The sequence below is a fragment of the Apteryx rowi genome, unplaced genomic scaffold, assembly GCF_003343035.1.
Source record: "Apteryx rowi isolate R43461 unplaced genomic scaffold, aptRow1 scaffold_283, whole genome shotgun sequence".
Lineage (NCBI taxonomy): Eukaryota > Metazoa > Chordata > Aves > Apterygiformes > Apterygidae > Apteryx > Apteryx rowi.
Window position 1 is genome coordinate 909,063 of NW_020449230.1, and position 27,780 is coordinate 936,842.

Genomic DNA, 27,780 nt, shown 5'->3' on the forward strand with positions numbered 1-27,780 from the left:
GCGGCTCGCTCCCCCGGCCAGCGGGGGGCGGGACTTCCGGGGCGGGCCGCCGTGTCAGCCGGTGCGGAAGGGCGCTAGGCCCGGCGCGGCCCCAGCGGAAACAAAAGCGGGCGGCGGCGGCGCGGGGCGGCGGGCGCGGCATGGCGGCGGCGCGGCTCCCGGCCCAGCTTCTCCTGCTCTTCGTGGCGCAGGTGAGCGGCGGTGCCAGCCCCAGGGGTAGCCGGGGCTCTGCGCCCGCTCCGGCGGCGGGGCCCGGGGAGCCCTCGCGGGGCAGATACCGGGTGCGGAGCGGAGCCCGGCTCTGGCTCGGGGCGGGTCCCGAGAAGCCGGCGGCGCTGCGGGGAGCCGGGCCGGAGGGGGAGAGGTCTTCCCGGTGTGGGAGCTGCCTTCCCCGCTCGGTGGCGGGGCAGGGCGGAGCCTGGGCCGCGCGAGTAGCGGCAGCTCCGGTGCCGCTGACTGGGCGTTAATGACCGAGCTGCGGCATTTTGCCGCTGGAGGCGAGAAGGAAGCGTCATTCCTGCCCYGGGCCGGCCCGGGTTTGTTGTGTGTCACCTCCCCGACTTACGCGTGTTGCTTAATCCCTTTTCCCGCGGTTAACAAAACATTTCTCGTAGTTCTTGCAACACCGGTTCCCCCGTCCTGCCAGTAGCCTTCCCCAGGCAAACCTTTGGGAAGGGGTTGGGAGCGGGATCACTGCAGCACGGGAGGCTCGGGTTTGGCTCTGGGTTCATCCCAACCAACAAGCTCCCTCTGAGAAAGCGGCTGTTGTAAAACAAAGCGAAGTTTCTGCTGAACCTGAAGTTATAGGCTGTCTTGATTTTTCTTTTCTTGTTCCTCATCTGAATTAATACCTTTTTTGGGACAAACTGCATTTCCAAGGGTCTTATAGGAGCACATGTGACTAGCTAGGTATGTAGTCCTGATGTGGGGGAGAGAGAGCAGACCTTCAGCTGCTGTATTATGGCATGGTACATAGCTTTGGTATTTTAAGTTCAAGTGTTCTGGAAACACTCAAGTATCATTAAAGGATCTTAACTATTCATTAGTTAATTTGGAGGGCAGTAGATCTTCTTGGGTCTTATTGATTTGACTTCTTAGTGTGATGGTCTGATTTTCCTCTCTTTTCCTCCTTCCCTTCTCCCCACCACTGATTCCTTGCCAGTGGTATTTACTTACAGAATGGGCTGGTTGCCAGCTAGGTTCTTTATCTGTGTGGCATCTGCCCCTTTCCTCTTCCCCTGCCTGCCCTGCACATTTTTGGTGCCTCTAATCGTTCTAATGGACTGGCACTACCAGCCTGGGGCCCACACGTTAATACGAGAGAAGACATAAGATATGGGTCAAGGACTGGTGTGGAGTCAGTTTGTTCCATCAATTTTGAAAGGGTGACCCCAGGAGAGTGTGGAAGGATGGCAGGTAAGATAGTCCAGTGGTCGAGCCCTGACACTACGAAGGTCTTGGCTTCAGTTCCATGCACTGCAGCAGGCTTCCTTTCGGTAAGCAAGTCACTTAGCATATTTGTGCAGCAAAGTAGTGTAAGCATGGCTGAGCGAGCTTTGAACAGGTCGGCTGGAATACTGAAACAGTCACACTGCAGCAGCAAAGAGCTAATGCTGTGTGCTGCTAATTTATTTCTGCTACTCAAGCTAGCTCATTTAAAACGTCTTCAAATGTAAGTGGTACTCTCTGTTTGGCGTATTGGGAGTATATCTTTCTTTCTCCCCTACTGAGAGATGAGGTAGTCTCTTTTGGAAATTGGTCCAGGTTTGCTTTTAAACTCAATTAAGTAGGGGAGAAGGAGCAGCTTGACTAGTGAAGTATGGTTCTCCCAAATATGGATCCTCATCTGGAAGTACCAGAGGAGGGGTATGATCTTAGAGATCCAAGTGAAATCCACACCTAAGATCTTGCTTTGGCATCAGAGTCCTCACTTTTCATTTAATTTCCTGTCGTTCTCACAATTCCTTCATAGCTTTGCCACTTCTCGGTTGCCCTATAACAATAATGAGGTATAGGAACCTTTGACTAAAGCGGAACTTAGTAACACAATCTAGAGTGAGCATGTTAGCTCACTGCTGTTAGCTAGCTGCCATTATATACTAGCTTTCAGTAGAATATTGAATTGAGGTCACAGTTTCTATTTTTGTAAAATCGAAGTGCTCTGTGATGCAGGTCCAGAGGGTCCAAGAGACTTCCTGACATTCTGGATTGAGATGGTTGACAACTTAATCTCATGAAACTGTCACATTATGAATAATATCAATTACAAACTCTATTCTCACTGTACAGTGCTTGTTAAAGGAGTATTGTCTTTTTCTGCAAATTTGTTGTCTGCTGCTGGTAGTCTCCAAATTGATTATGCAGCTCACGGGGAAAGAATGCACCCCAGCTCTTGGTAACTCCACTTCTTTCTTCTTCTTGCTTCAGGGAATACAGCTCCCAGTGTCTCCCAAAACTGTAAGATCAATTTTATCTATTGAAGAAGTTAAGCAAAAGCTGTACAGGCAGTGTATTCTAATAAGGAAAGAGTAATTTGTTTCTAATTCTATAGCTAAGCTGCAAAAAGATGAAAATAATAAACATCAATAGCAGCCTGGAAATCAATTGTGTTGTTTTCCCTGGGTTTTTCTGTGTGCTTTTCAGCTGTCAGAGCTGTGGGTAGTTCCCAGTCCTTGTGGATAATTGCCATGTAGTATATGAGATTTTTCTTGGTGGTTGGGACTGCCTGAATCGCAAACAGCACTTCATTCTCTATTTATCTTCATGCAGAGAAAGCTGCTGCTTATGGTGTATTTCTGTGAGCCAGTGTCTCCAAGGTAATTCTCTCTTCCTGGGCTATGGTATACACCATTCTTTTGTGCCAGCATCACTGTTTGCCCAGACTGTGCTAGGAACGTCATCATTGGAGTGACATGGTTAAACTTCTTTTTGAGGATTATTTTTAATTCTTAATCTTGTTTATTAAAAGGACTTGATTTAAGACCAGCTCCCCAGGCTGTTATGCTGACACAACTGAGATGACTATGAACTCAGGGAGAGAGTCARCTATTTCTGCCAGCTTTGCTGCTGAAACCAGCATCTACAAGGACTGTATCCTCAGTTGTTAGGATTGGAGGATCGTGGTCATAAAGCACTGTCTTCTCYTCCAGATACTGCCATGCAGACTTGTAATCCTCATTTCTAATACAACTTCTCTGTGTATACACGGATTCATGTGACCTCCTTATAGTGTAAATTACTCCTTTTAATGATCTCTTATGCCTTCACCATATAATGTCATGCCTTAGAGGTATACACTCTATCTGTTCCTGCCTTGCCTCTTTCCTCTTGCTGTAGAAGTGCAAAGGCTTCTATAGGTACCTGTAAGTAGAATCATTCCACTGCACTGCAGGAGAAGGTGGCTTTTTTCCTTGTTCTCTAGGGTTCCACTTGAGCTGAAGCTTGTTGAACACTAAGCCAGTACTGCAGTTCTGTAGTGAGCTGGATCAGAGAGTTAATACAGCTGACAAATGTTGAAAAATAAATATTTTGGCCATGTTATTTTTCAGTGGAATCATGGAATCAATTCAGTGGTTCAAGCCATTGCGTAGGTGCACAGCTCTTTGCACAAAGAGGTGTATCACATAAGAACAAATATTTCACAGTAGGCAGGAAAGGGCCRGCACTGCTGGTAGCAATGTCATTGTCTTCTGCCTTAAAACATTAGCCTTAGGCTGTAGTTCCCTGAGCCAATGCCACTGGAACGGTGAGGTTGTCATTTCCCAGCTGTTTGCTCCCATTGCTACCCGTGTGCCAACTCTTGCTTGTCAAATCTCTCTGAAATGATACAGTTAATGCAATTGCAACTAGCACTAGCCTGGCATGAAAAACTGACAGTGAACTGAATCAGCTCATAGTGATCTAACAAATACCACAGGTGGGACAAGCGTGTTTGAGGTGCCTAGGTGAGTCTGGGGACTAAGGCAGGGAGGAACAAATGGCAAGAGTGAGCCATGAGGTTGGCTCAGCCTTTCATGTTGCAGTTCCATGAAATGCAGGTGTGCTGAATTTCTCTTCACCACCTTCTGCACTTCTTCCATCACTTAACTTGTGAGCCCCAGCACTTGCCTGAGTAATATTCTTCCTCATTCGTATAGTGGAAACGAATCATTCCCTGCTTAATGGGGAGAAGTTAATTCTGCTGTTTGAGGCTATTCCTAGTTTGTTCCACTTTAAGCTTGCCATAATGCTTTCTAAATCATATATACTGTAAGAAGCAAGTATCATAAGACATCTTATTATCATAACAGTTGTTGTTTTTCCTTCTGTGTGTGATAGAGGCTAGACATGATATCCAAGCACTTGGAAAAGAAGAGCTTTTGGGAGTGGGAGGAAGGCTGTATAGGAACTGCACAGGAAACCACACTTTCTTGTGGGTTATTCTACAATATGGAACGATCTCTAGGAGCTAAGAACCAYCACAAATGTTACCACCTTCCCAGGCTATCAGCTGCATTGCTTTGAACTTACCTTTGCTATTTAATTCCTAGTGATAAAAATAAAGGTATCAAATCTGGAAGCATCAAAGCCCTGCTGTACTGAAACAAGAAATGCCTATGATTCTCCCTAGGTGGGGGAGGTAAGAGAACACATATGTAGTAGCTGGTAACAGACTTCGGAGCTATGCTTTGGTYCTAAGTGATAATTCCATTGTAAGAATGTATGTTAATGCCCATGCATCTCTGTGTCCTTCATGCACTCTCTAAAACTCTGTACACCCTCTTCTAGCTCTGCTCATATTCSTCTTAATTCCTCTCATCCTCCATTTTACTTACCTCTGTGTACAAAAAAAGATTCTAAAATGTTTTGAGCATTTCACATTAGGAAACTTTTACTCCCTTAATTTTTTTTAAGGATAGCCATTATGTTGCTCAGAAAGCATAACTGTGTATTACTGTCCTCAGTCTGCCGCTCGGGAATTACTGCAGAGTTCCCGTAATGGTTATCTAAATGGAAATGTAGCAACACACCCCATATTCTCTCATTTTTAAGGATATGTGTCATTTGTCATCTCCTACAGATGTAAATCTTGTAGCTGTACAAGCTAATGATTTCTCAAATRTATAAAGCAATCCTATTACAGTTGGCTAGCTCCTACAAAACTGCCTGAAGCTTTTGGAGATAGCCGTAGTTATAATATTCAAAACTGAGCTACATAGCATCTTTCTGAACCCAGCCAGCTCTTGCAACAATAAGCAGGAAACATCCTTTTTCTGGGCTATTCTTTGTTTTTCTGGGGCTTGTTCCTGTTGAAAGTCAAGTTGTAAGGCCAGTAATTTTCCTTTCCGTGAAAGGGTTTTAGGTGCTATGGGTGGATAGCTCAGACRCAAGYRAAAAAGCCCTCCTGTGCCAAACAGCTGGAGGCTTTTTGCTAAATGTATTTCTCCTTACCATGTACRTACGATAGAGCTACTTTGCGGAGGGAGGGAGGGAATATCTTGCAAACATGCACTGTATTTCAGTGCAAATTAGGGTCACTTGAGCAAACAGTGTGCCCAACACACTTCAGGCCAAATCTAATAGATTTTAGAGCACTTGATGAATACTAATAGTATTTTAGGGGAGAAAAAAAAAGAAATGACAACTTTTTTTAATAAGTCTTATTATATACAAAAAGGATCTAAATATATAATATCTCTACTGCCTATATATTTTGGGTTGAAGTTTCTTTATTGCTTTGCTGGTGTTGTCTTGCAGTAGAATGGTATCACTTATTCTTCAGGCAGTTTGGAATTCCTTTATGTTTAAAGGCTAATTCTTTGAAGTGCTCCAAAAACCATCCATTTACTCATTGTCTCCCAGGGGCCACATGATCATATTTATGTATGGTGTTTTGAAAGACATGGCTTTGCTGCTGCCTCTGGTCATCTTTGGCTCCTTGTTTCTCAGTTAGTACCTGGAGAAACAAATTTGTAGAAATAAGCTTTTAAAAATCACAAAATCAAAGAATAGTTGGGGTTGGAAGGGACCTGTAGAAATCATCTAGTCCTATTCCCACCTCAAGCAGGGTCAGCTAGAGCAGCATAAAGATATGGCATAGTATCAGAACAAGTCTTGACCCCGGAGGAACTCTGTTCCTGACTGGCTGCCAATTCAACTKTGAGCCATTTACCACCACCATTTGAACYCAGCAGTTTAGCCAGTTTTCAACCCATGTTGTTGTCCATCTGTCCAATCCATGACTTACCGGCTTGTTAAACAGGATGYTGTGGGAGACCATGTCAAACACCTTGCTATATCAATGTAGATGACAACACAGCTCTGAGCGAGTTGTTTCATCAGAGAAGGCAATCAAGTTGGTCAAGCGTGATTTACCCTTAGTAAACCTGTGTTGACTTTGCCAGTTACCTTATCCTTCAGGTGCCTGGGGTAGTTTCCATGAGGACCTGTTCTGTAATTTTTCCAAGGGCTGAAGTGAGGCTGACTGCTCTGTAGTTTCCCAGATCTTTCTTTTTGCCCTTTTTGCCAGTGGACATAATATTTGTCCTTTTCCACCATCCAGCATTTCCCTTATCTCTGACTTTTCAAGGTTCGTAGAGTTGCTTTGCAATGATGTCAACCAAGCCTTAGCACCTTCAGATGCATCCCATCAGATCCCATAGACTTGTATGTTTAATTTGTTCAGGTGGTCTCTCAGTCAACTCTATTATTGGTGGTTTGTTTGCTTTGTCATTGCTTCTTGGCATATATACTTGGGGACTTAGCTTACCCTTGAAGACTGTGGCAAAGGAAGCRTTAAGTAACTCAGCCTCTTCTGTGTAGCGTGTAACTAATTTGCCAAACCCATTAAGCAGCAGGTCTACTTGTGCTTTTGCTTGCTACTAACATGCCTATAGAAGCCTTTCTTGTTATTCCTGACACTTTTTGCCAATTTGAGCTCCAGTTGAGCTTTTGTCTTCCAAACTATATCTCTGTGTGCCCTCAAAATATTTCTATATTCCTCTTTGGGAGTCTCTCCCCTTTTTCATCTCTCCTATGCTTCCTTCTTGCATTTGAGTTCTCTGTGCCTCGCTACTTAACCAGGCTGATTTTTATTGTGCCTGCTCCTTTTCCCGGTTAGAGGGATGGGCTATTTTTGTGCTTTGAGGAAAACTGTTTCTGAAAACCTCCAACGCTCCTGAGCTCCTCTACCTTCCAAGGCAGACTTCTATTGGACCCCTTCTAAAAGTTCCCTGAGGAAGTTGATATTTGCTCTTCTGAAGTCCAGGGTCTATACTCTGCTACTTGTCTTCCTCATACTCCTTGGTATTTTAAACTCCACAGTCTCATGGTCACTGCAGCTAAATCTACTGTTCAGTCGCTTCTCCAAATGAGTCTTCAGAATTTGTAAGGAGTAGGTCCAGAAGAGCACCACTCCTAGCTGGTGCAACTAGTGACTATTTAGAACATGTCAAGGACATCTTCCTGAAATCTCCAATGTTGCCTGTGCACTGCTGTGTTTCTTTCTCAGCAAATATCAGAGCAGTTGAAGTCTCCCAAGAGAACCCGAGAGTGCAGACCTGAGGGTGCTTGCTTTCTGTATATATTCTCAGCCTGATRCAGAACAAAGGGGAGCAAAGAAATCCTCAGTACCTGTGAAGACTGGACTACTCATTTAGACAGATATAGTAACTTAAGAAAATAATATACAGTTTTTTCCACTGAAATGGAAGTTGYTGGTTATTTGCTAAAATACCTGTCCTAGGATACTCTATTAGTATGCAGATCTGTAGGCATCTATTACTTTAATGTTAGAACACCATCGCAAAAGGGGACTTTATAGCATTTCATAGTTCAGAGGGAAATTAACAACCAACTAAAGATAATTACTATTATAAACTCTTTTGGATGTGAGGGGCATGGATTGGGGATACTTCTTAATGAGTAACAGCAATATTCCCAATAGATCCTGGATCACCATGGTTCAGGCAACCTATCCCCAGCCTATTTCCCTAATATCAGTAATGCTGGGTGTTCACTGTTTACATCACTGGTAGCTGGTCCTCCTGTTCAACACGTGCCCTTCTCTGGGGACAGTTACGAATTGTTTTAGCTATGATAACAACTGCAATGGAAAATGTGTGATATGTAGTCTTGAAAAATCTGTGTGCTGCCTAGGACAAAAATAGAGCTGAGGATACTGCAAGATGTTGTCAGATCTACAGCAAAGGTGTCCAAGGCTGAACTCTGGAATGATGMAAATCTGGAATTGTTCATTACTGCAGGCTGTCCTTTCAGGAGGTGGTGGGGCTGAGACTCTTAGTCTAGCTCCTTACCATCTGTCCTGCAATATTCCAACTTTTTTCTGTTGTTCTGGTTAAGTATATATTTAGATGTGTTATTACAAAGTAAAAAAAACAAGCTACCAAACAGCAAGTAATGTATATCATCTTTGYAGTCTTGTATGACTCAAACTTCTTGTGTTGGTGCACTAGGCTTTTTGTGACTCTTTTTTTTTTTATATATTTACAGGTTTACTGTGAGTATGGGATGGTACACGTCCTTTCAGAGAAGGGAAGCAGCAAAGGAAAAGACTACTGTATCCTCTTCAACTCTCAGTGGGCCCATTTGCCACATGATCTGGGTAAAGCTGTAAGTACCTACCCAAGCAGTAACAGAAGAATGTATTCAAAAACATTTTTGTTCTAGGAAAGCTTTTAACTTCTAACTTGGATCAGTAGAATTTGAAGTGACTAATTTGTTTGCTCTATTTAGAAAATACTTTTATCTGTTAAGATCTCCTTAGCCAGTGCTGTAACAGCTGTATTGCTTTCTTAGCAGCATGCGGAAGGTAACAACTATTTTGGGTCTTCCTTTTGGCAAATATGAGCAATTACATGAAAATGGCGCTTGTGGCAACAAAGGAGTTTGYCTTTGTTAATGTGATACGAAATGATACCATATGGCCTTCCTAATACCTTGAAACATGACCTTTAATTCTTCCTAGGTGGTTCATGGTTCTGCCAAATGTAAAAATAAATATTCATGAGCTGTATCAGGTTTTTATTGCAGTATCCAATGCTCTATGAGCTACCAATTAAGTTGGTTTCCACTCTCTTCCCGTAAGAAGACTTAAGGGGGAAGGACTAAAGTAGCAGGAACTCACTCCCTCACAGATGCCAGGAATCACTAGAATGTGAGGAAGAAACTGGGRAAGCTCTAAACTTACTTCGTGCTTGCTGGTCAGATGCTACGGAAGCTGGATCACTGAAGAGGAACCAGTGCCTGTTCTCTAGTAGGAATCACAATGCCTTTTTGTATATTTTTGTGAGAAGTGAMAATGGGGAGAAAAACCATATCTAGAGGCTTCATTTTTGCTCCATATCCATGTATTTCCTGTAAGGATTTTTAACTACCARAACTAGAAGTCATCCTAAGATCTGAAGTGTTTATTTATATTGCCTCACTTCTAGATGCAAGTTAATGGATAATTTGGAARGTTGTTTTTCTTTGGCTTCTCTTTCTGGCTGGTGGTGGGAGGTAGGTTCATTTGAAGAATGATACTGAAGTTAAGCTCCTGTTCTGAATCATTCTGAATCTTTCTGAAAGAACTTGCTTGTGTTAATAGTGTAGGAAACCCAGCTTCCTAACTTAACCAAGTAAAACAYGGTGGAATTGAACTGTTCTTGTGTTTTGTGTATGGCTTGCTTCTTAATCTTTGAGTACCTATGTGTAAATAGATGAAAATTATGTATATACACAYGTGTGTGTATATTTGTATATATAATAAAAAAAAATGTTGATGTGTATTTAGACATCCAGGTTGGCTACAGTACAAGAAGGGATGGGGGAAGGAAGTCTTCACTTCAGGGTCTTTGTCAGCAGGGGGGAAATTCTTCCTCCTAGTTACCAGCTTGCTCCATTCCTTACTAACCTGCAAAGAATGCAGTATGAAGGAGACTTGATATTGCAAAGACCGATAGTGCATCAAAATCCAGACTGCTTAACAAGGATGCTAAGCTTCCTCCTAAGCTAAGGAGGTTGGTTGTAAGAGGAATTATATACACCTTTAGTTTCCAGAAGTATATTTGTGAGCYRTATTTCATAGGCTTGGTTAAACAGCTTTAGTGAAGTTACTACCTGTTGTAGAAAGATTTAGGTAGGAAAGAACCTCTGGAGATTATCTTGTCCRATTTTCTGTTGTAAACAAGGCCTCAGATTAGGCCCTGTCAAGCTGAGTTTGTCTCATCAGCCATGAATATCAAATTCTCAAATTTATGAAATACCAAGGCATTCTTTGAGATCTCTACCTAATTGCCTATACTACTAGACTATTGATCATATGTCTGAGTTCAGAAAGGCTAATGCCTTTGTTCTGTATCATCCCAAATCAAAGGGAAGGAGGCTTAAAATCTTTCTGTGTAGGTAAGATGGTATATATTCAAAACAGAGTGCACATGAGAATGAGTTTTCTTGATAGGGGACCCTCACAGGCAGACACATCACACTTCATATGGTAAAACTTGTAAAAACAGCAACACTGGAGATGCTTCAAACCCTACATGTTGAATATCCAGATGTCACCGGATGTCCTCCTGTGGAATCCACTTGTATTACAGTTCTGTACAGACCACAGAAAATGTCATGAATGCATAGACTTCCTTCCAAATAAGAATGGAAGACTTTATCTCAGTTCTGTTATCTGTCTTCAAATGAAATTCTTATCACAGAATGATGAAATCATCAAATCAGTGGACTTTGAATGAGCTACTAATTGGGGAAGATAGGAGGTGGTTGGTTGGTTGGTTGATACTCTGTTCATTTTATTCATTGTATTTCTTAATCTACCTGTTATGTTGCACAGAATTAAAATGTTCCTTATCAATGTATAATCAAGTCTTAATTACCTACTGTACATTTTATCCCAGCTGCAGATTATGCCCTAGATGCATAGATTCCTCAAATGCTACGGCTGGCTTTGCCTCATGTAGACCTGACTCTGTACARTTAAGTTGGGTATCCCTTTTTCAATGCCAGAAGTGGAAGCACAGTGTACAAACAATTCACATGGTGCRTGAAGCTGGCTTGAGAACCTTAGGATCCCATTTGACTGGATCCAGACAGACTCCTCATGAAAACGGCATTCTAGACTCCTATTGTTTCTACAAGGAGCCACGTTGGAGCCAGCRATTTTCTGAATAAGCTTAGAGCTGCTGACAGCTTGACCCTTACTGTTCCTACCTAAAACAGTAGAGGCAGTTACAGACACTTGGTGTTGATCATGTACCTATGAGTTTCTAAYGCAAAGTATGACATGTATCAGTCTTTCAGGTTAAAACTTGAGTAACAATGACACATTTCATGCCTAGCAACTCAACTTCTAGCAAGAGTGGGGCTTCCCACTCCTTCTATGACCTCCTTCAGTTAGCACAGCTCTCACCATGAGTCACTTACATGACTGATAATTGCATTTTTGGGGAGGGAGGATCTGCAAATAGAACTGGGCAAAGATGCTGGCTCTTATTTAGGTCCTGCAAGGAAACACTTGTGCAGGTGCTATTGCTAGAAACTTGAAGTCTCTTTGGGCCATTTGTGTAAACATATCAAAGTAGATGTTTTGGGGTCAGAGTAGGGCCAAGAACTAAGGAATTGGGGCAGACCTGCAACTTGAATGTGAATCACAAGCAGCCAGAGAAGATGCCTAGAATCCAGTAACTGAGCAAACTTCTACCATTCCAGTTTCTACCATCTCAGAGGAGGCTGGTTAGCTTTGCTTTTGGCTGGTTTGTTTTTGTGTTTTCATGTATGCAAGTGCTGAGGAGGTTGCCAAAATGGATGTCTAGTTTTTTTCAAAAAAAAAAAAAAAACCCACCCTAAAAACAACAGAGAAAGCAAAACAAAAAAAAAAAAACAAAACCCAAGAGCAGAAACTACACAAAGCTTCTGAAAGGTAATTTAGAACATTCAAGTAAAGGAGTGAGAGATGGAGTACTCTCATGGAGACTTGAATGCTGAAAAAGTGTTCTCCYGTCTCGGATGTAATGCTGTTAAGAACATCCATGATTAGCATTGCTTGGATCTGGTTTTAAAAAAAGTCCTGTTTGCATATACTTAGTTATCCCCACTTTAACCGTTCAAGTTGAAGTTTTCCAAGGTGTCTCCCTCAAGGCTGATATTTTGTTTGCTTTGGAGTTTTGGGGAGGGGTTTTTGTTTGTTTTGTTTCAACTAATTTCTTCATCTTTTCAGTCCCTCTTGCAACTGCAGGATCAGACAGCATCTGTTTTGTGTTCTCCTTCTGATGTACCTGATGGGGGATTTAATAATCAAATCCCCATGGTGATGCGAGGGAATTGCACCTTCTATGAGAAAGTGAGGCTTGCTCAGATAAATGGAGCTCGTGGCCTGCTGATTGTTAGTAGAGAGAGACTGGTAAGTGTACTTCTATGTTTTTCTACATTACTGATGCTTCTCTGATGTTAGATACTTTCTCATACATCTTTATGACTGTTTATGTTGTTACAGTAGCAGTAACTTTTTCTGTTTTTTTATTATGCTGTGTGTGTGTATATATATTTGTGTTTATATATTTGTATTCTGAATATGACTATTTCCTCTGTAGTTTTTGTTGTATAATAATTCCAGATTATAAATAGTGTCCTATCCCTTTTTAGATATCTCCTAAGTTAACAAAAATGGAACTTGCAGCTGTAACTCTTTCAGAGGAATAAATGTTTTTTCAGAACTGAATATATTTTTACCCAATCTGAATTGTCTTGCAGGTTCCTCCTGGGGGTAACAGGAGTCAATATGAAGAGATTGATATTCCTGTGGCTCTGCTCAGCTACACTGATATGTTAGATATTGGCAAGGTAAATTCAATAATAAGTGTTCTAATTCATACCATCCCAAATGAGTCATTACACAAGAGTGTATTTGAYATGCATCTTAGGAGCTTTAAATCTATGGAGAGTTGTACTCATGAAGATTGCATTATTGTAATAATATTTGTTTAACAGTTAGTGTCCTGAACAAAATGCTTATTTCTTGGAAACTCATTTCTGAATCATCAGAAAAAAATCAAAATGAACCCTGCTGCCAGAAATACATGATTAATAGAGGCATCTACTTGCTCTGAAATATTTGTAATAGTTTGATTTTGAGGTTGCTTAGTAAAAACTAAATAACTGAACCTTTACTAAGGAACCATTCTGAAAATGTCGTGCTAATTGCATAAAAGTATCAGAAGTAATTTGYGTCCCTTATTATAGGTGGTTCTATGTCTTGTATTCCTGTATGAGTTTCTTCAGCAGCATTTCCAAGTCTGGCAAGACTGTCATAATCATAAATTTTTTTAATAACTTTTTTATTTTTATGGTCAGTAAGATAACTTCCTGTTATCCAGTTGGCTTTTGTGCTGCTTTTGTCTTTGACAGAGCAAGAATAAGGGTGTTGCATTACAGATCATGTTTTCAAAACTGCTTAGAATACTCCCCTTAAAATACTTCCRTTAAAAGTAAGGGATTCATCACCGAACAGTTTTGAAAAACCCATTTGAGTTCTGAGAGAAGAAGCTATCGCTGCCATGACTGTTGCGATCATTGGAACTTTATAACCAGAACGCTCTCAGTGAGGCTAAGGACCGGATTCTAATGAGGAATTGGATCTTAAAAGTTCAATAATGCCTACCCTTTAGACATCAATAACCTATGCTAGTGAGTCTAGTTTTAAAAATAAATTGGCCAGAACTTCATTCCTAGGAACTCCTACTCCTCCTATGTCTAAGTTCACTGTAGTGAACATGTCCATGCTATACCTGTTTCAGGGAGTGGTGTTTTGGAATAGCCCTAATCTGGTCATCTACTTGGAATGCCTATTGGCAGCTGGAACACATCCTTCTGGTTCCAGGAAGGAATTCAGCCCGTGCACTCTGGAACTATTCCACTGCATGAACCAAAACACAATTCATGATCAGGAGATAAACTTCACGAGCACATTACTGATCCAGAATAAAACAGGCATGTAGACACTTAGATAAACTTTAAGCCTGCTCACTGGGTCTGGTATCATCATATCTCTGGATCTTCTCCTGATTTGAGGCAGCAGAGAAGCACGTAGTTGTGCCTGGACAGTTCTGCATATGTGCAGGAGCAGAACTGTAAATGTCTGTGGTGCTTCTAGATCAGAGGAACAAGTCTCATTTAATTGCATTCAGATTTGGAATACTAGAGCAAGGCTGTTCTTTGCACTGCCTTCAATGTCTAGCTGCATTTTTTGTTTTTAGTGATATTTATACTAAGAAAAGTAGTATTGAAAACTAAATTGAAAGATCTGAAGAACACTTTGGTTTTACTTAAGTCTGATCACAGAGCTCTTCATAACTTGTACTTGTCTCTGCAGAGTTTCGGCAGGTCGGTGAAGGGAGCATTGTATGCACCAAATGAGCCTGTGTTAGACTACAACATGGTGATTATATTTGTCATGGCTGTGGGGACTGTTGCAATTGGAGGCTACTGGGCAGGAAGCAGAGATGTGAAAAAGTGAGTAATTAGATTGCAGTATATCGATTTTCTTACTGTATTTTTCACAGGGAGAAAAAAATACATGGCAGTTATCTAGGGAAACTTGATAGCTCTGCTAATGAGGAGGCCTGTATAACCAGAATGGGAGAATGCTGATGTGACATGTTTGAGAGGCCTTCTGTTGGCTTTGTCACTGCATAAAATTATTACAGTGTATTTTCCATGTGGCTTATTCTAGTGTTTTACCTTTTCAACAAATCAGACATTTTTAAAAAGCTCAAAAGGAAAGTTGGACAGGAATAAGCTTCCGATTTGGGCTTCTGCAAAGACTCCCCTTTAAAGTCCTTTCTAAAAATCATAGAAACTGTTTTTACTGGTATGGCATAATATAGATGATTAGGTGGCTAAGAGCAAGAAACAAAGAAAACACTTTAAATGTTGATATCACAGGTGGCAGAATATCTTTTACTGTTGTCATACTATGTTTATTAGGAGTCTTTTCTTGAAATTTTGTGCTTTCCTTTCYCAAGTAAGGGGGAAAAGGAGATCTGTGCCATACCTATTTCTGACATTTACTGTATACACAGTTTGACCTTAGGATTGCTCCTGAAAACAGGCGCAACTTATTTCTGCAGTGATTTGCAGCATTCTGTTCAGAGTTGTTAGTAAATGAACAATAGTGCTCTTGATGCATAAAATAGTTGCTACATTAATTTATCATGTTGAATCTGCAGTTCATATACCTGGGTAGACATGTGGAGTTTCACTGACTAGAGTGGGAATCTATGCAGTGGCAATCCACTACTGTCACGTCATATTTTCCAGCTGCATGTAGTTGTCACTAAAGATTCAGAGTCCTTATATGTGTTGTTGCAGGAGTGGTCTGATTATATCCATGTTACTCTTTTAGGCGATACATGAAGCACAAACGTGATGATGGGGCAGAGAAACATGATGATGAAACTGTTGATGTGACTCCAATAATGATCTGTGTATTTGTAGTGATGTGCTGCTCGATGCTGGTCCTCCTTTACTTCTTCTATGACCACTTAGGTACCCTTGAAGTTATTTCTATTGAAAAGTCTTCAATACCACTAGGCTGTCATCACTTWAAAAGCCTTTCTACTATGAAAATGATAATGAATGGCTGTCTTCTGCTGTGATTCTTCGTGCCAATATGATTTAAAACCATACAAAAAAACTGTTGGCCAGATCTCTATACCTAGTTTTAGTGAGGTTGGAATAGGYGAACACAGAGCTTCTTTCAAACATCAAAACCTATTAAGTAGRTGTAGACTTAATGTCTTAGACTTCTATTTTTGCCCAAGGTTTTATTCAGACCTCTACTCTTGTTTGTATTACAAATTAATTTAAGGTATTAAAATATGGGAAGTAGCGTTTTCTACTCATTACTCTTTTGTCTAATTGATTTGAGGGGAAAAAAACATGAGAGCTTAAGACACTGAAATTCCCATCCTCATTTTTTTGAGGAACRTATTTTTGTGCCTGTTATTAAAAATAAATGAAAGATGTACCCCACCTGTGTTAATCCATTTTGTTACTGAGTGATTTTAAGAGCTCCTTTTAACAATGAGACTTTAAGCATTATTTCCCATGTCAGGCTTTGATTCTGTTCTTTGTTCAACTGGGACTTGAAAAGAWGCATCTCTAATGTTTTACTACTTGCACTTACTTCTTTTTCTTTCTCAGTCTATGTTATCATAGGTATATTCTGCCTGGCTGCCTCAATTGGTCTTTACAGTTGCCTGTCTCCCTTTGTAAGAAGATTCCCATTGGGAAAATGCAGGTACGTGGCAATTTCCACATTTTATTAAGCAAAATCATCCTCTGTCAAGTCTTTAAGATGTTGRGTAGGTGATAGATTCACTGGCTTCACACTTCAAAATGAAAGATCTACAGATGACTGTGCCTTTACTTATGTTTGGTTGGTGTGTTTCATTTTCAGAATCCCAGACAACAACTTGCCTTATTTTCACAAGCGTCCACAGGTCCGGATGTTGCTCTTGGCAGTATTTTGTATCTCTGTCAGCATAGTCTGGGGGATCTTCAGAAACGAAGATCAGTAAGTGTATATTTTTGTTTCTGTGCTAGAAGATCATAATATGCTGTATGATACCTCTGCCCTGTAGTATAAATTAATGACATCCTCGGTAACCTAAACTTGCCCAGAATTTAGGAGGGGCAGGAAATAGACTAGAAATTTAGACACATACATAGTTGTGCCTTCCAGAAGTAGTTCTTCATCTGTCTCGTTGGCTTAAGTTCCAGAAAATTATCTGTTATTAAGCCTGAATTTTTGTGAGTACCACTCCATATTGTGAACACTGTGGGTTAAGGCAGCCTTTCAGAAGTGTTATGGAAGTTTGGACTCAATTTGTCTTATTTGTCTTCATGTGGTGGTCTGCATGTGCATTTGTTCTGGGAGATTAAGAGGTATTAGTACTGTCCCATCTCTAGTTCCTCTCAGCTGTCTGATATGAGCAAATCATTCTCTGCGTCTGGTATTGCTAAAATTCTGTAACACATTCTTATTATTGTTAGATATTTTCACACCTTATCCTGTCTCCCAATTCATTCTTGTCTCTGGGGACCATAGAATTTCTTTTTATCCGTCAAAAGAAAGGTTGCAGGGCTCTTTTTTGTGTCATTAGGCTATGAAGCCTAATTTCTTTACCGGAAACATTAAAAATGTTGAAGAAAATCTCAGAAAATCTTTTGTAGCTTCTTTCCTAGGGTAGAGTTTGACTTTAAAATCTCTAGAGGCAAAGATTTTGAATAAAGTGCTATCCTCAAGGATTCACCAGTTACTGTTTTTTAAATTTGGGTGGTGGAAGCAGTGGTGTCCTTGTTGGAAGGAATTTTATTTTCTAATTTGTGGAGCAGTGAATTATAGGACTGGCCCATAAGTGCCAAGAGGTTGTTTGGAACAATTCCTTTAAGCTGCTTAAAAAAAAAAAAAAATTATTGTTCATTTTGTGCAGATCGCTTTCCTGCTTCCAGGGCAAAGCATGCAATAATTTGCAAGTGTACGCTAGACCTTTTCTGCTACTGCTTATTGTTCAGTGGCAATATTTTACACTGGATGGTTCTCATCCAGTTTATTCACYTGAAATATTTATTTATTGTTAGATGATTGCCAGACATTTCATTCATTTTTTTTTACAGTTTAAATGTTCTTTATCATTTCACAAACACAGTTTATATTGTTACTATCTATTAAGAACTGATGCAGGTTTGAATCTGTTTTATGAATTGTGGCAGATTGATTTTTATTTTTTTTTAAGTCTCATTTCAGCTCAATTTGGTTAAACTAGTGATAATATAGTAATTTAGAGTTTCTTTTTTTTACAAAGATGCAAGTAATAACTTGCATATGACTGTTACTACTTAAAGTATTTAAGTTCATAAAGACTTAATTTAAATGACAATAAACCAACACTTTATAGTTACAGTAGTTTTCAGCTCAGATTTTTCATAGGTGAAACACTCTAAACATGGATCTTTTTTAATGTCAATCAGCCACTTTTTCCTTTGGGCATGAGTTGAGAGAGGGGCCTTCCATCTCTCCATTCAGTCTCAAAATTTAGCTRAGGATGAAAGAGGGGGGGAAAAAAAAAAAAAAGGAAAACTATTTTCTCTCTTTAGGTGGGCCTGGATTCTACAAGATGCTTTAGGAATTGCTTTCTGTCTTTACATGTTGAAAACAATTCGCCTGCCTACGTTTAAGGTATGGAAGTTACATAGATGTAAAAAGAGAGGGTTTGCCTGTGTATGGGTGAACAGTGGAGTCGCTTATAATGGCATATACTAGTTTGGAAGTGTGCTTCCATTCATGTTTGGCTTGGAAAAGTGAAGAAACAAATATAATGTAGACCAACATGCTTAAGTGGCGCATAATTGTTTTGCATGGTGCTAGGTAACATACAGCTCTGTAGAGAGTTGGCTACTAATAAGTCACCTCAACTGAAATTATTTCTGATGTGCTGTAAATCCAAAGATTTGAGACAGTCTGCTTATGCAGGCAGGGAGTAGAGGAATGAGGACAAAATGACCTGGTATCTTCAGCAACAGCATAATACTCTCCTGGCTTTGGTGATCCTTTAGCTGTCCAGTTCACTGATTATGGAGCTTAATGAGGAAGAAGACTTAATCTGGTATATGCTTCTGTTTAATGTGACAAAAGGCTTTCCTGAAAAAAACCCCTCTGAGCAAAACAGCTTTTAAAATTTTTTAATATTGATTAAAACTTYCTGCAATCCTTAATAAGATTTTTTTTCTAATGACTGATTTTCACCTCRTCACTAAAATTATTTCCTGTATTTCTGATCTAAATTTGCCAAGCTTAAAGCTCCTAGTTTTGCTTGTATGATGACAGTCTAATTTCTGTTGCCCAAGTAAGGATTTATAGACTGTAGTCAAATCACTTAACATTGTCAGCTATGTGTTTCCAGTCCTTTAGTCTTGCTCGTTTCTTTAAACTATCTGATTCATCAACATCCTTTTTTTTTTCTAGGATCGAATACCCCATCCTGTTAGTACAGCTACTGTTTTTATTCTCAGGTGGTACCTTAGATGCTTCAGTTGTATTAAAACCTTCTGTTTGCTTCTAGTTGGTTTGCGTATAATATACAGCACTTTGTATCAATGACCTTGTATTTTATTCAGTGATGAATTTTAGGTCTTTGATTAAAAACATCATGAAGAACTGTATCATGTAGATGTTATTAAACACGATTGCTTCATGTAGATTTGCTGTTTGCTTGGAGATCTGTCAGTTGTCATTTTTTTAAATCCATCTCAATATCCATTCTGCTGCAAACTTAAATTTGAGTAGACACAGACTCCTCCCCCACACTTTTTTAAATTTGGCACAGTGTTGRCAGAACATTCTGGCTTTTTTCAAGTCTTCCAGAACTTATTCAATAATTCAAGATAAAAATCAATACCAGTGGCTTCATTGTTCCTCAGGCATCTCTTAAAACTGTCCCAAGTTGTCTTCAACTATACATTTGCTTTCCTGAACAGGTTGGCCAAAATTAATGCAGATACTGTTTCAAACTATATCTAGTGTCCAATAGAGGAAGAAGCAGAATTCTTCAACAACTGCTAGCAGATTGAAATGGCACCATTTTCAGWTTTTACAGAATAAGAAGTTTTGAACTAACATGTAATTTTCTGCCTGAGGATTTTTTTCCTTTTATATGCTGTATACAAGGCCAGATTCATCCATCTAAGATCTATAGGAATTAAGGAAAACATATGGGTGACTTGTATARTCCTTGCCAACTTTTGATTTGAATACTCTCAAGCTGCTAATTCTTCTTTGCTGTTTGCTGATGCATAGTATGTGAATACCCACCAAGGATTTTGTCTCTCTTCAGGGTTGTACCTTGCTCCTCCTGGTCCTTTTTGTGTATGATGTGTTTTTTGTATTTATCACACCTTTTCTAACAAAGGTAAGTAAAGTGCTCCCAGAGCCGCCTGTTTCTCTGTGTGTTCCTAAATGAACCTAGACCTGCTGGCTGAAGTGCTGGTTTACAATTTCCCCTCTTTTCTTTAGACGGGGGAGAGTATAATGGTGGAGGTGGCTGCAGGCCCGTCTGATTCTGCCACTCATGAAAAGGTACTGTACGTAGCCTGAAAACATGAGACAAACTCCCAGCTATTAAGTTTTCAGCTACTCGAAAGTTCAAAGAGCCGAAATGGAGATGTCAGTCTGAAAAAGAATTTTGTGTGGAAATAAAAAGTGCTCCTGAGCTCTTTAGAAATCCACAGTAAAAGCAGGGGGGCAACGCAAACTTTTAGTGGCTCATCGTAACACCTTTGGTTTTCCTTTATCTTGATTTATAAGGATTTCAGTGCATGGAAGCTCATTAGCTTAGTTTCACAAAAATATATGAACACATTTGTGAATATAACTAATTGCTAATGATGGGTATCCATTTTTACCTAAAGAGATTAAAATTATGTGATCAGTCTGTCTCTTGCCCCTCCCTTGTTTTGATAATTGCTTTATGAAAAGCTGAGGCTAAGCAGAAGAGAGAAACCCAARTTGGAGGCATTGGAAAGAAAACAGACACCAGAATTAGCAGTTCTGTATTCTGCTTGACAATGGCTGCAGAACATGACGTGTCTGACTCGGCGCAGGGCAAGGGAAGGGGGAGGTAGGTAAGGTGTAGGAGTTACTGAGATACAAAGTGTAAAACAAATAAGAAATGAATTGGTGAGAAGCCTGGTTTTCTTAATTTAAGTCCAGGTCTCTTTTTTTGAACAATGGCTATACTACTGTCACATGGGAATTAACAGTAAAGAAAATAGTTGTTTGCAGAAGGAACTAAGAGTAAATCATCCATACTATTTCCTTACACTGTTGTTTCATACTCCTTTAGTTTTTTGTATGTTCCAGTTTTATACACAGAAGAAATTGCGAAGAAGAGTAGGTAGAGCATAACTAGATACGACTATTTTGGTTACAGCATAAGCAAAAAAGAAAACTGAAGTTTCTTTAACGTACTGTATTAAAAAAAAAATGCTTGTACTGAGCCTTGCCCCACCTTTCCTCAGAATTGCGAATTATATAGTACATAGGAACATCAGCTGTTATAAAACACTTGGGGAAAAATATGGAAAATGGCTGACTTAAATACCAGCCTTCACCTTTTTGAGACTTTAAATGCAACCAGGAGAACCAAATATAAATGGTCATTTCTTATGCTCTTGTCAGCTTGCCAGAATAGTTTATTTTCTAGAGTTAAAGCAGAGTTGTTGATGTCTGCAGCCCATCATGTGTGAGGACTCTGAAATTAATTTAGAGTATTTTGAGATCTGTTTGCTATACTGAGGGTTGTCTTAGCCTTTTTTTTTTTTAACATTCGTTCATTGCTTACATCTATTTTGCTAGTTGTCAGTAATATTAATGAAAGCTTTCAGATATAAGAAACTATGATGTGAAAAAGATGTTTCCTCTGTTTGTAGTCTGCAGTTCCAATGCAACAAGTTCTAGCAGGTGTTGGTAATGTATAGAGAAAACATCCATAAAGTATGTCTCTTTCATTTCCAAGCTCCCAATGGTCCTGAAGGTTCCAAGACTGAACTCCTCACCACTGGCTCTTTGTGATAGGCCTTTTTCTCTTCTAGGATTTGGAGACATTTTAGTTCCAGGTATTTCTTAGTTAGTATGTTTAGAATTTTTCCTGTTGCACATGTGGTATTAGTCTGTTCCCCCCTTCTACTCCCACTTCAATTGGGAAACTTGATTTGGCTTGAATAAACCTGATATATTTATAAGTAAACCTTCTGTGTTCATTCTTTTCTCTGCACTGTTTGTGTTTAAATTCACATTAATGTGGTTAAGTTTCAAATGCAGAGATATCAAGAAATGTAGAGAAAATCTGAAGAGTTGATTTAGCAATTGTTTTATATACATATATTTACATATTTTAATACTATGTGCTGATAGACCTTATATTTTTCAAATGACTTGTCCCCTTGCACATGATCTGTGTCGTGTGTGTGTACATATATATATACACACACAATGACTTAAAATTTTATAATTTTGTTATTCACAGAGTGTCCAGTGTTGTTTACCACACCTTCTCTCAAATTCTACATCGGCCAGTATGTAGAAATATGCCCAGCACCATTGCAGTTGAAAATAGCTTTGACTTTCAAATTTCTTCCAGAAATCCTTTTTCGTCTTTGTTGTTCTATTTTGGGGAATTTGAACTCTCTTTACATTTTACTGAGTTTTTCTGTCTCTCACTTGAGATTTCTCAGTAGACTTGCAGAAAGTTGCATCTGATGACCTGTGCCACCTGCAGTGGCCACACTTCTGAGCTTTGTGTAAGGAGCTTTTGTTGTTTTGGCAGAGGGGCACTTGAATGCATGTTACAAGTGTTTCTCATTCAAACCTGTGCCTGCAGGGTGTGAAAACTAAAACTTAAAAATGGAGTTGTGTTGTATCACAGGACTGAAGAATCCATGGATCTTTAACAGCCCTTCATTCAGTTGTGCCTTTCTCTCCTTACTTTTCCATATGTCCAGCACCAAGACTGCCTCTGTCTGAAGAAGGCTTTAGTCCTTATGTTTAGAGGATTAGATTCTTAAAATGGGACTTGAGATTTTTCTGTCTGATAATCCAGTTATCCACTTGTGGTCATCCCCATTCATAAATTGTCAAATGCAAAATAGGCCCTGATAAGGAGATATTCAAAAGCCATCTGGATAGGGTCCTGAGCAACCTACTGTAGATGACCCTGCTTGAGCAGGGGGGATTGGACTAGATGGTCCCCAGAGGTCTCTTCCAACCTCAGCCATTCTGTGATTTTTATCCAAAAATAAAAGTATTTACCAGTCATTAGAGTTCTTTAGGATGTGCTGCCCATTCATACTGTGACCTCCCACTTGCTCTCCACCCCTCTGTTTCCCCAGGATCACTTTCTTCCAAGGTTCAAACCTGAGAGTGAACCAAATGTTACATAAGCACGTGTGGAATATCAAGGAACTTAGATATCTGAGAGTAACAAAATTATCCAGGCTGTAGTAACTGAACATACACAACACTGTGCATGTGGACAATTCATCTGGTAGCCCTCATTTATTGTGAATGCCTTATTTTTTATTAGCCATATAATCTGCTGTGGTAAAATTGTCACCTTGTTGCTTTGGTTCCCCAGAATAATTCTTTCTTTCTAATTTTCACAAAAATGAGTAAAATAAACATGGGTGTTTAATTAGGAGAAATTCCTAAGACTCATTTGCTTACTGATTTCATATTGCATTGAAGAGCCTATCAGTTCAATTATGGATTGATAAAACATAAATCAGTAATATTTTGAGCTGCTCTGTATAAAAATGTATTAACTGATCTATGGTAGGCAGAGTCATAAGCCATAAATTACTACTGCCTTTACTAGGAGGTATAAGCGGTGAACCTGTCCTCCTTCTTAGTTTGAACATCATTTTTCTAACTCTTGGGGATTGGATTGTCTTTTGTTATCTTGGATCTCCTTATTTATGGATACTAATATTACTCTTAGATTGCTTGTATTGTACTGGGATTGTGTTATCATATAACTGTTATGTAGGTTGTGCAGTCCCATGAATAATACTGCCATAGTAGTTAAACACCAGAGTGCGCAAAAAAAGTGCTGGAAAAACTTAAAGGTTCCTAGCTAAATTAATTTTTTTGTTTATGTTCATCTATGGATGGGTTGAAAAACTGTTGTAATTGTTCCTTACTTTCGTAGGCTTACTGGTGGCCTATTGCCATAGATTTGATATTCAGGTGCAGTCCTCCAGAGTCTACTTTGTAGCCTGCACAATAGGTATGTATGACACTGACTCTTGAACACAACACCTAGAGGAATCGTCCCTTTAAAAGCATACCCTAGATCTCATAATACACAGTTTGGTTTATAATTCTTCTCCTCTTTCATTATCAGACAGCGAAATAGCTTAGAGAAGTAAATAGAGCTATGTTGTACATTGAAGGCTAGACCTTCCATCACCAAGTTATCTGACATGTTGACTCCCTGAGCTGTTTTGTCCGATATATAAATGAGCCTTGTTATCATGGTTTATGTACCACCAGAAACCCTACGTCATCTACAGTATATTTATATATGCTTAGCCACTCTTTCCTGGTTCACAAATCCTTGAGTGTATTACATATGAAAATTCAGGTTCAAGGGTATCTGTTTTTAACTTCTGTGTGTTCTAAAAGCTATGATTGACCTATGATGTAACAAAACACATCATGATGGCTGTAATTTTTTCAGAATTAATACCATCTTGACTACTGAGATGAAATTTCTGAGGCTTTTCTCAGGTGTTTCTTTGTAAAATAGTTCTAATGATTTAAAAAGTTTTTAACTTGTTGGTGTGTCTTGCGTGTGACATGCAAAGAGAGGCTGAAAGAACTGTGTCCCTTCAGCCTGGAGAAGAGAAGGGAAAGGAGAGATTCTGTTGCTGTCCACAGCCACCTAATGGGAGGGAGGGTGTAGAGAAGATAGTCAGATTTTCCTTGGAGCTGCGCAGGGATAGGGTGAGAGGCAGTGGACCCAAGATGCAACAAAGAATATTGCAATTAGATATAAGGAATTTTTGCTAATAACAGTGTACCCTGAGAAAAAAATTTGAAGAATTGTCTAAAGTTATTAATGAGCAAGTATTCCGGTCCCACTGATTTTTGTTCAGAAATCAGATTTAGATTCATTGTTTTGAAAATACAATTGAAAATAATCACAATATAAGAACTTAAATAAAATGTTCCTGTTCTATGTACTATTTCTGCAAAACATATGCAATAATTAAAGTAAAAGAAATATTAAGTTATAACATGCAGCTGGCTTTGGTTTGGGCGATGTTGCGGCATAGCRAGAAGCACAGCCGAAGCCAAGCCAGGCACGAAACACGTGGTGTTATAGTGGTCAAAATCTTGTCTGTATCTGTTGAATTCATAAGTACAATAGGAGAAAGTGTTTCTTTTAACTTGCCTCTCTAAAATTGCTCGAGGTGATGAATTAATCACACAGCCTATACTAGGCAGATCACATTACTTTCACAACATGTTATCGGTAGGCTATAGTATGACTGCTAAGCAAATTACTATTCCAAATTTATATGGTATGTATAATGTTTGTGTTTGAAGAAGCTTGAAAAAGTTCTGAAAGGGGTGTTTTACGTGTTAACTTGAAAAACATTGCTGTTAAAATGCTTGTCTGGCTGATTATTTAACTGTTCTTAGCTCAGCTGTAACTGAGTAACTCTTCTTGCTGGTTTTGTTTCCTTCCAGCCTATGGCATAGGCCTTCTTGTAACCTTTGTCGCCTTGGCACTGATGCAGATGGGCCAGCCAGCCCTCCTCTACTTGGTGCCCTGTACGCTTATCACGAGCTTTGCTGTGGCTCTTTGGAGAAAGGAGCTTGCAATGTTCTGGACGGGCAGCGGCTTTGCGGTGAATACCAGTTTGATATGAGTGTCTTCAAGAAATACTAATATTATAAAACCTAACTAGAATTAAAGTTGAGTAAAATATTGTAGTATTATCCAACAGCAACAAAGAATTTTGTTTTGCTTGACTGAATGTTTCCTTTTTGGTTTTTTTTGTTGGCCTCAGTAACATTTTAATTTTTCTTTAATGTTTATGGCCACTTAAACTGACTAGTGAAAAGTAAATTAGTTCTTGTGTATCCATCTTAATTCTGCTGTAATTTTAGTGGTTTGATCTTTGAAAATATTATGATTGTTTTTATTATTGCAGTAAGTAGCTCTTAATCTTTTTCTTCATATTTTTTTCATAGCATAGTACAAGATACTAAATTATCAGTTTGGTGTTTCATCTGTTACAAATTAATTTCATTAATGATTTTTATTATGAAGCATATTAATTTTATTTTGAGTGATTACTTGAATGGAGAAACTGGAGGTTCCCCCTGCAAGTGAACATTATTTCATTACTCAATTATTTTCAATAAACTCAGTTCTCCGGGGGAAGTTGTGAAGACTAATTGTTGAAAATATATTTGAGGTCACCTGAAATGTGATAAAAAATGTTGTGAATAAGTTTACATGGTTTTAAAAAGTGATTAAATCATTTAATAAATTAATCACTTCCTAGAAGAGGAATCCTCTTATACTATAAAAAGCACAGATAAGGCAACTGTGTGCATCTGTGTCCCCTACTGGACTCTACTGATAGCCGAGATGACCGGCCTTTTATCTTCATCTTGTATGACAGTTCTGATCGCACCTGTAACTGGACGCATAGTCGAATAAGTTTGCTGTTAACCTGAGTTCATGCTTTTAGCAGTTATTGTTTATACTACTCTTGGTAGCAGTAATAGTTCCTGCTTCACATCATTCTAACGGTGATTTTTCATTTACAGAAAGACCTACCTCAGCCTCCCTTGGTGATAGCTCCTGTCAGCTGCCATGAGCTTCCCAAAGATACCAATGTTCCAGCCCCTCAACAAGACACAGAGCAAATGACTAATCCTACCCTCCACGTGGAGGAGCTGCGTGACCCCACCTTGGCGGCGGAGGAGCTGGCCGATACCAACGCAAAGACAGAACAGTCAGAAACTTCTGTCTCACGGAGTGAGGAACCAGCGAGTCAGAACAAGGACGACCTTGAAAGCAAAAGCCTAAACCCAGAGCAAAACCAGCTGGAATAAATGATGCGATAGGAACCCCCTTCTCCCCTCACAGACATATCCACATAAAACCAGTGTGTATTTAGACTGGTTTAGTAGTGTTCACATTCATTGAGAAACCTCACTGGGAGTCTGATCATCAAATCCAACCAAGAATGTTCTGCCTCAAGCTTCGGTACAGCTCTGCACTTCAAACATCTTTCTGAAATATGGTGCTCTACAAGGGTTCTGATATATGAATTTTGGTGATCATTTTATTAGTGGATGCCTTCTACTGTTCCAGTTCCATTATACTGGGGTAGTATTAAGAGTTTTTATTTAAACAGTACTCTGTGCTTGTGTAGCTCTTGTGCTGCTTTAGCATAGTGTAGGTGAACATGGAGGGAAGAGCATTGAAGGAGTCTGCTACAATGCTAAGTTGAGAGAAACATGATACATTTTTAGCACTTTCCCTATTGTCGCGTTTTACTTTTCCCTACTTGTCAAAGCCATTGATGCAAGGGAATGCTTTAGTATTAACTGACATTCAGGCAATGCAGAGAGCTGGTTACATTACCAGCCTCTGAGAGGACTTATATTACCATGGTGCATTAAATGCATCTCTTAATGTTTTTTTGTCTTTGTTTTTACTTCCAGGTACCTGGGTTGGCTACTAGTCTAGTTTAAAAGGCAGGATGAATGGACCTACAGGAAGCGCTGTAAGCACTCCTATGAACTCTAGGTGCTGTCTCTGGAAAAAAAAAAATAGTGTTTATTGCAAAACACAGCATAGTAGAATAAGTTTATTATGAATGTTTGATGTTTTAAAAAAAAAAAAATCAGAACAGATAAGAAAGCAAGTGGTAGCACTATACTCAGCTTAATAGGCAGTATTTTCCCTGGGAAAACATTTAAGTAAAATGAAAAACACTTGTGGGTTTTGGTTTTGGGGGTTGCTTTGTTTTTTGTTTTTGTTTTTCTTTTTTTTTTTTTTTGAGCTTCTATTTATTCTTTTTTTAAGGAATATAGGTGTGATTTCTAATTCTGAAGAAAATAGTTTGGTGTCATCATTCTCCAGGGAGCATGTATGGTGCTATAGTCGGTTGTGATTTAGAGTTACTTGCCACTCAGTAACTAATAAGCTG

General features: G+C 39.4%; 1 protein-coding gene across 9 annotated transcripts; it reads left to right on the plus strand.

Moving 5' to 3' along the window:
- The first annotated feature begins 121 nt into the window (after nucleotides 1-121).
- Nucleotides 122-27,474, plus strand: SPPL2B (signal peptide peptidase like 2B). Of its 9 annotated transcripts, none has more exons than XR_003254025.1 (16): nucleotides 122-191; nucleotides 8,491-8,610; nucleotides 12,206-12,388; nucleotides 12,739-12,828; nucleotides 14,357-14,496; nucleotides 15,389-15,531; nucleotides 16,189-16,285; nucleotides 16,445-16,561; nucleotides 18,145-18,226; nucleotides 19,881-19,955; nucleotides 20,060-20,122; nucleotides 21,561-21,660; nucleotides 23,751-23,828; nucleotides 25,298-25,458; nucleotides 26,390-26,954; nucleotides 27,293-27,474. XR_003254025.1 is itself a non-coding variant. In XM_026068931.1 (15 exons), exons 1-14 carry the CDS (start codon nucleotides 141-143, stop codon nucleotides 25,477-25,479), a joined length of 1,521 nt encoding a protein of 506 aa, XP_025924716.1. In that variant the 5' UTR covers nucleotides 122-140; the 3' UTR covers nucleotides 25,480-25,525; nucleotides 26,390-27,474. The 9 variants fall into 9 exon arrangements, 7 of the variants coding, with proteins under 7 accessions (XP_025924716.1, XP_025924710.1, XP_025924711.1 ...); XR_003254026.1 differs by having other exon boundaries at nucleotides 26,390-26,831; XM_026068931.1 differs by having other exon boundaries at nucleotides 25,298-25,525; nucleotides 26,390-27,474.
- The last annotated feature ends 306 nt before the right edge of the window (nucleotides 27,475-27,780 follow it).

Bases quoted from the DNA above. Each gene is read 5' to 3' on its own strand.
- SPPL2B (XM_026068925.1), top strand. From the start codon at position 141: ATGGCGGCGGCGCGGCTCCCGGCCCAGCTTCTCCTGCTCTTCGTGGCG. The intron at 16,562-18,144 runs GTAAGTGTATAT...TTCTCTCTTTAG, and splicing joins ATCTTCAGAAACGAAGATCA to GTGGGCCTGGATTCTACAAG. The intron at 18,227-19,880 runs GTATGGAAGTTA...GTCTCTCTTCAG, and splicing joins TTCGCCTGCCTACGTTTAAG to GGTTGTACCTTGCTCCTCCT.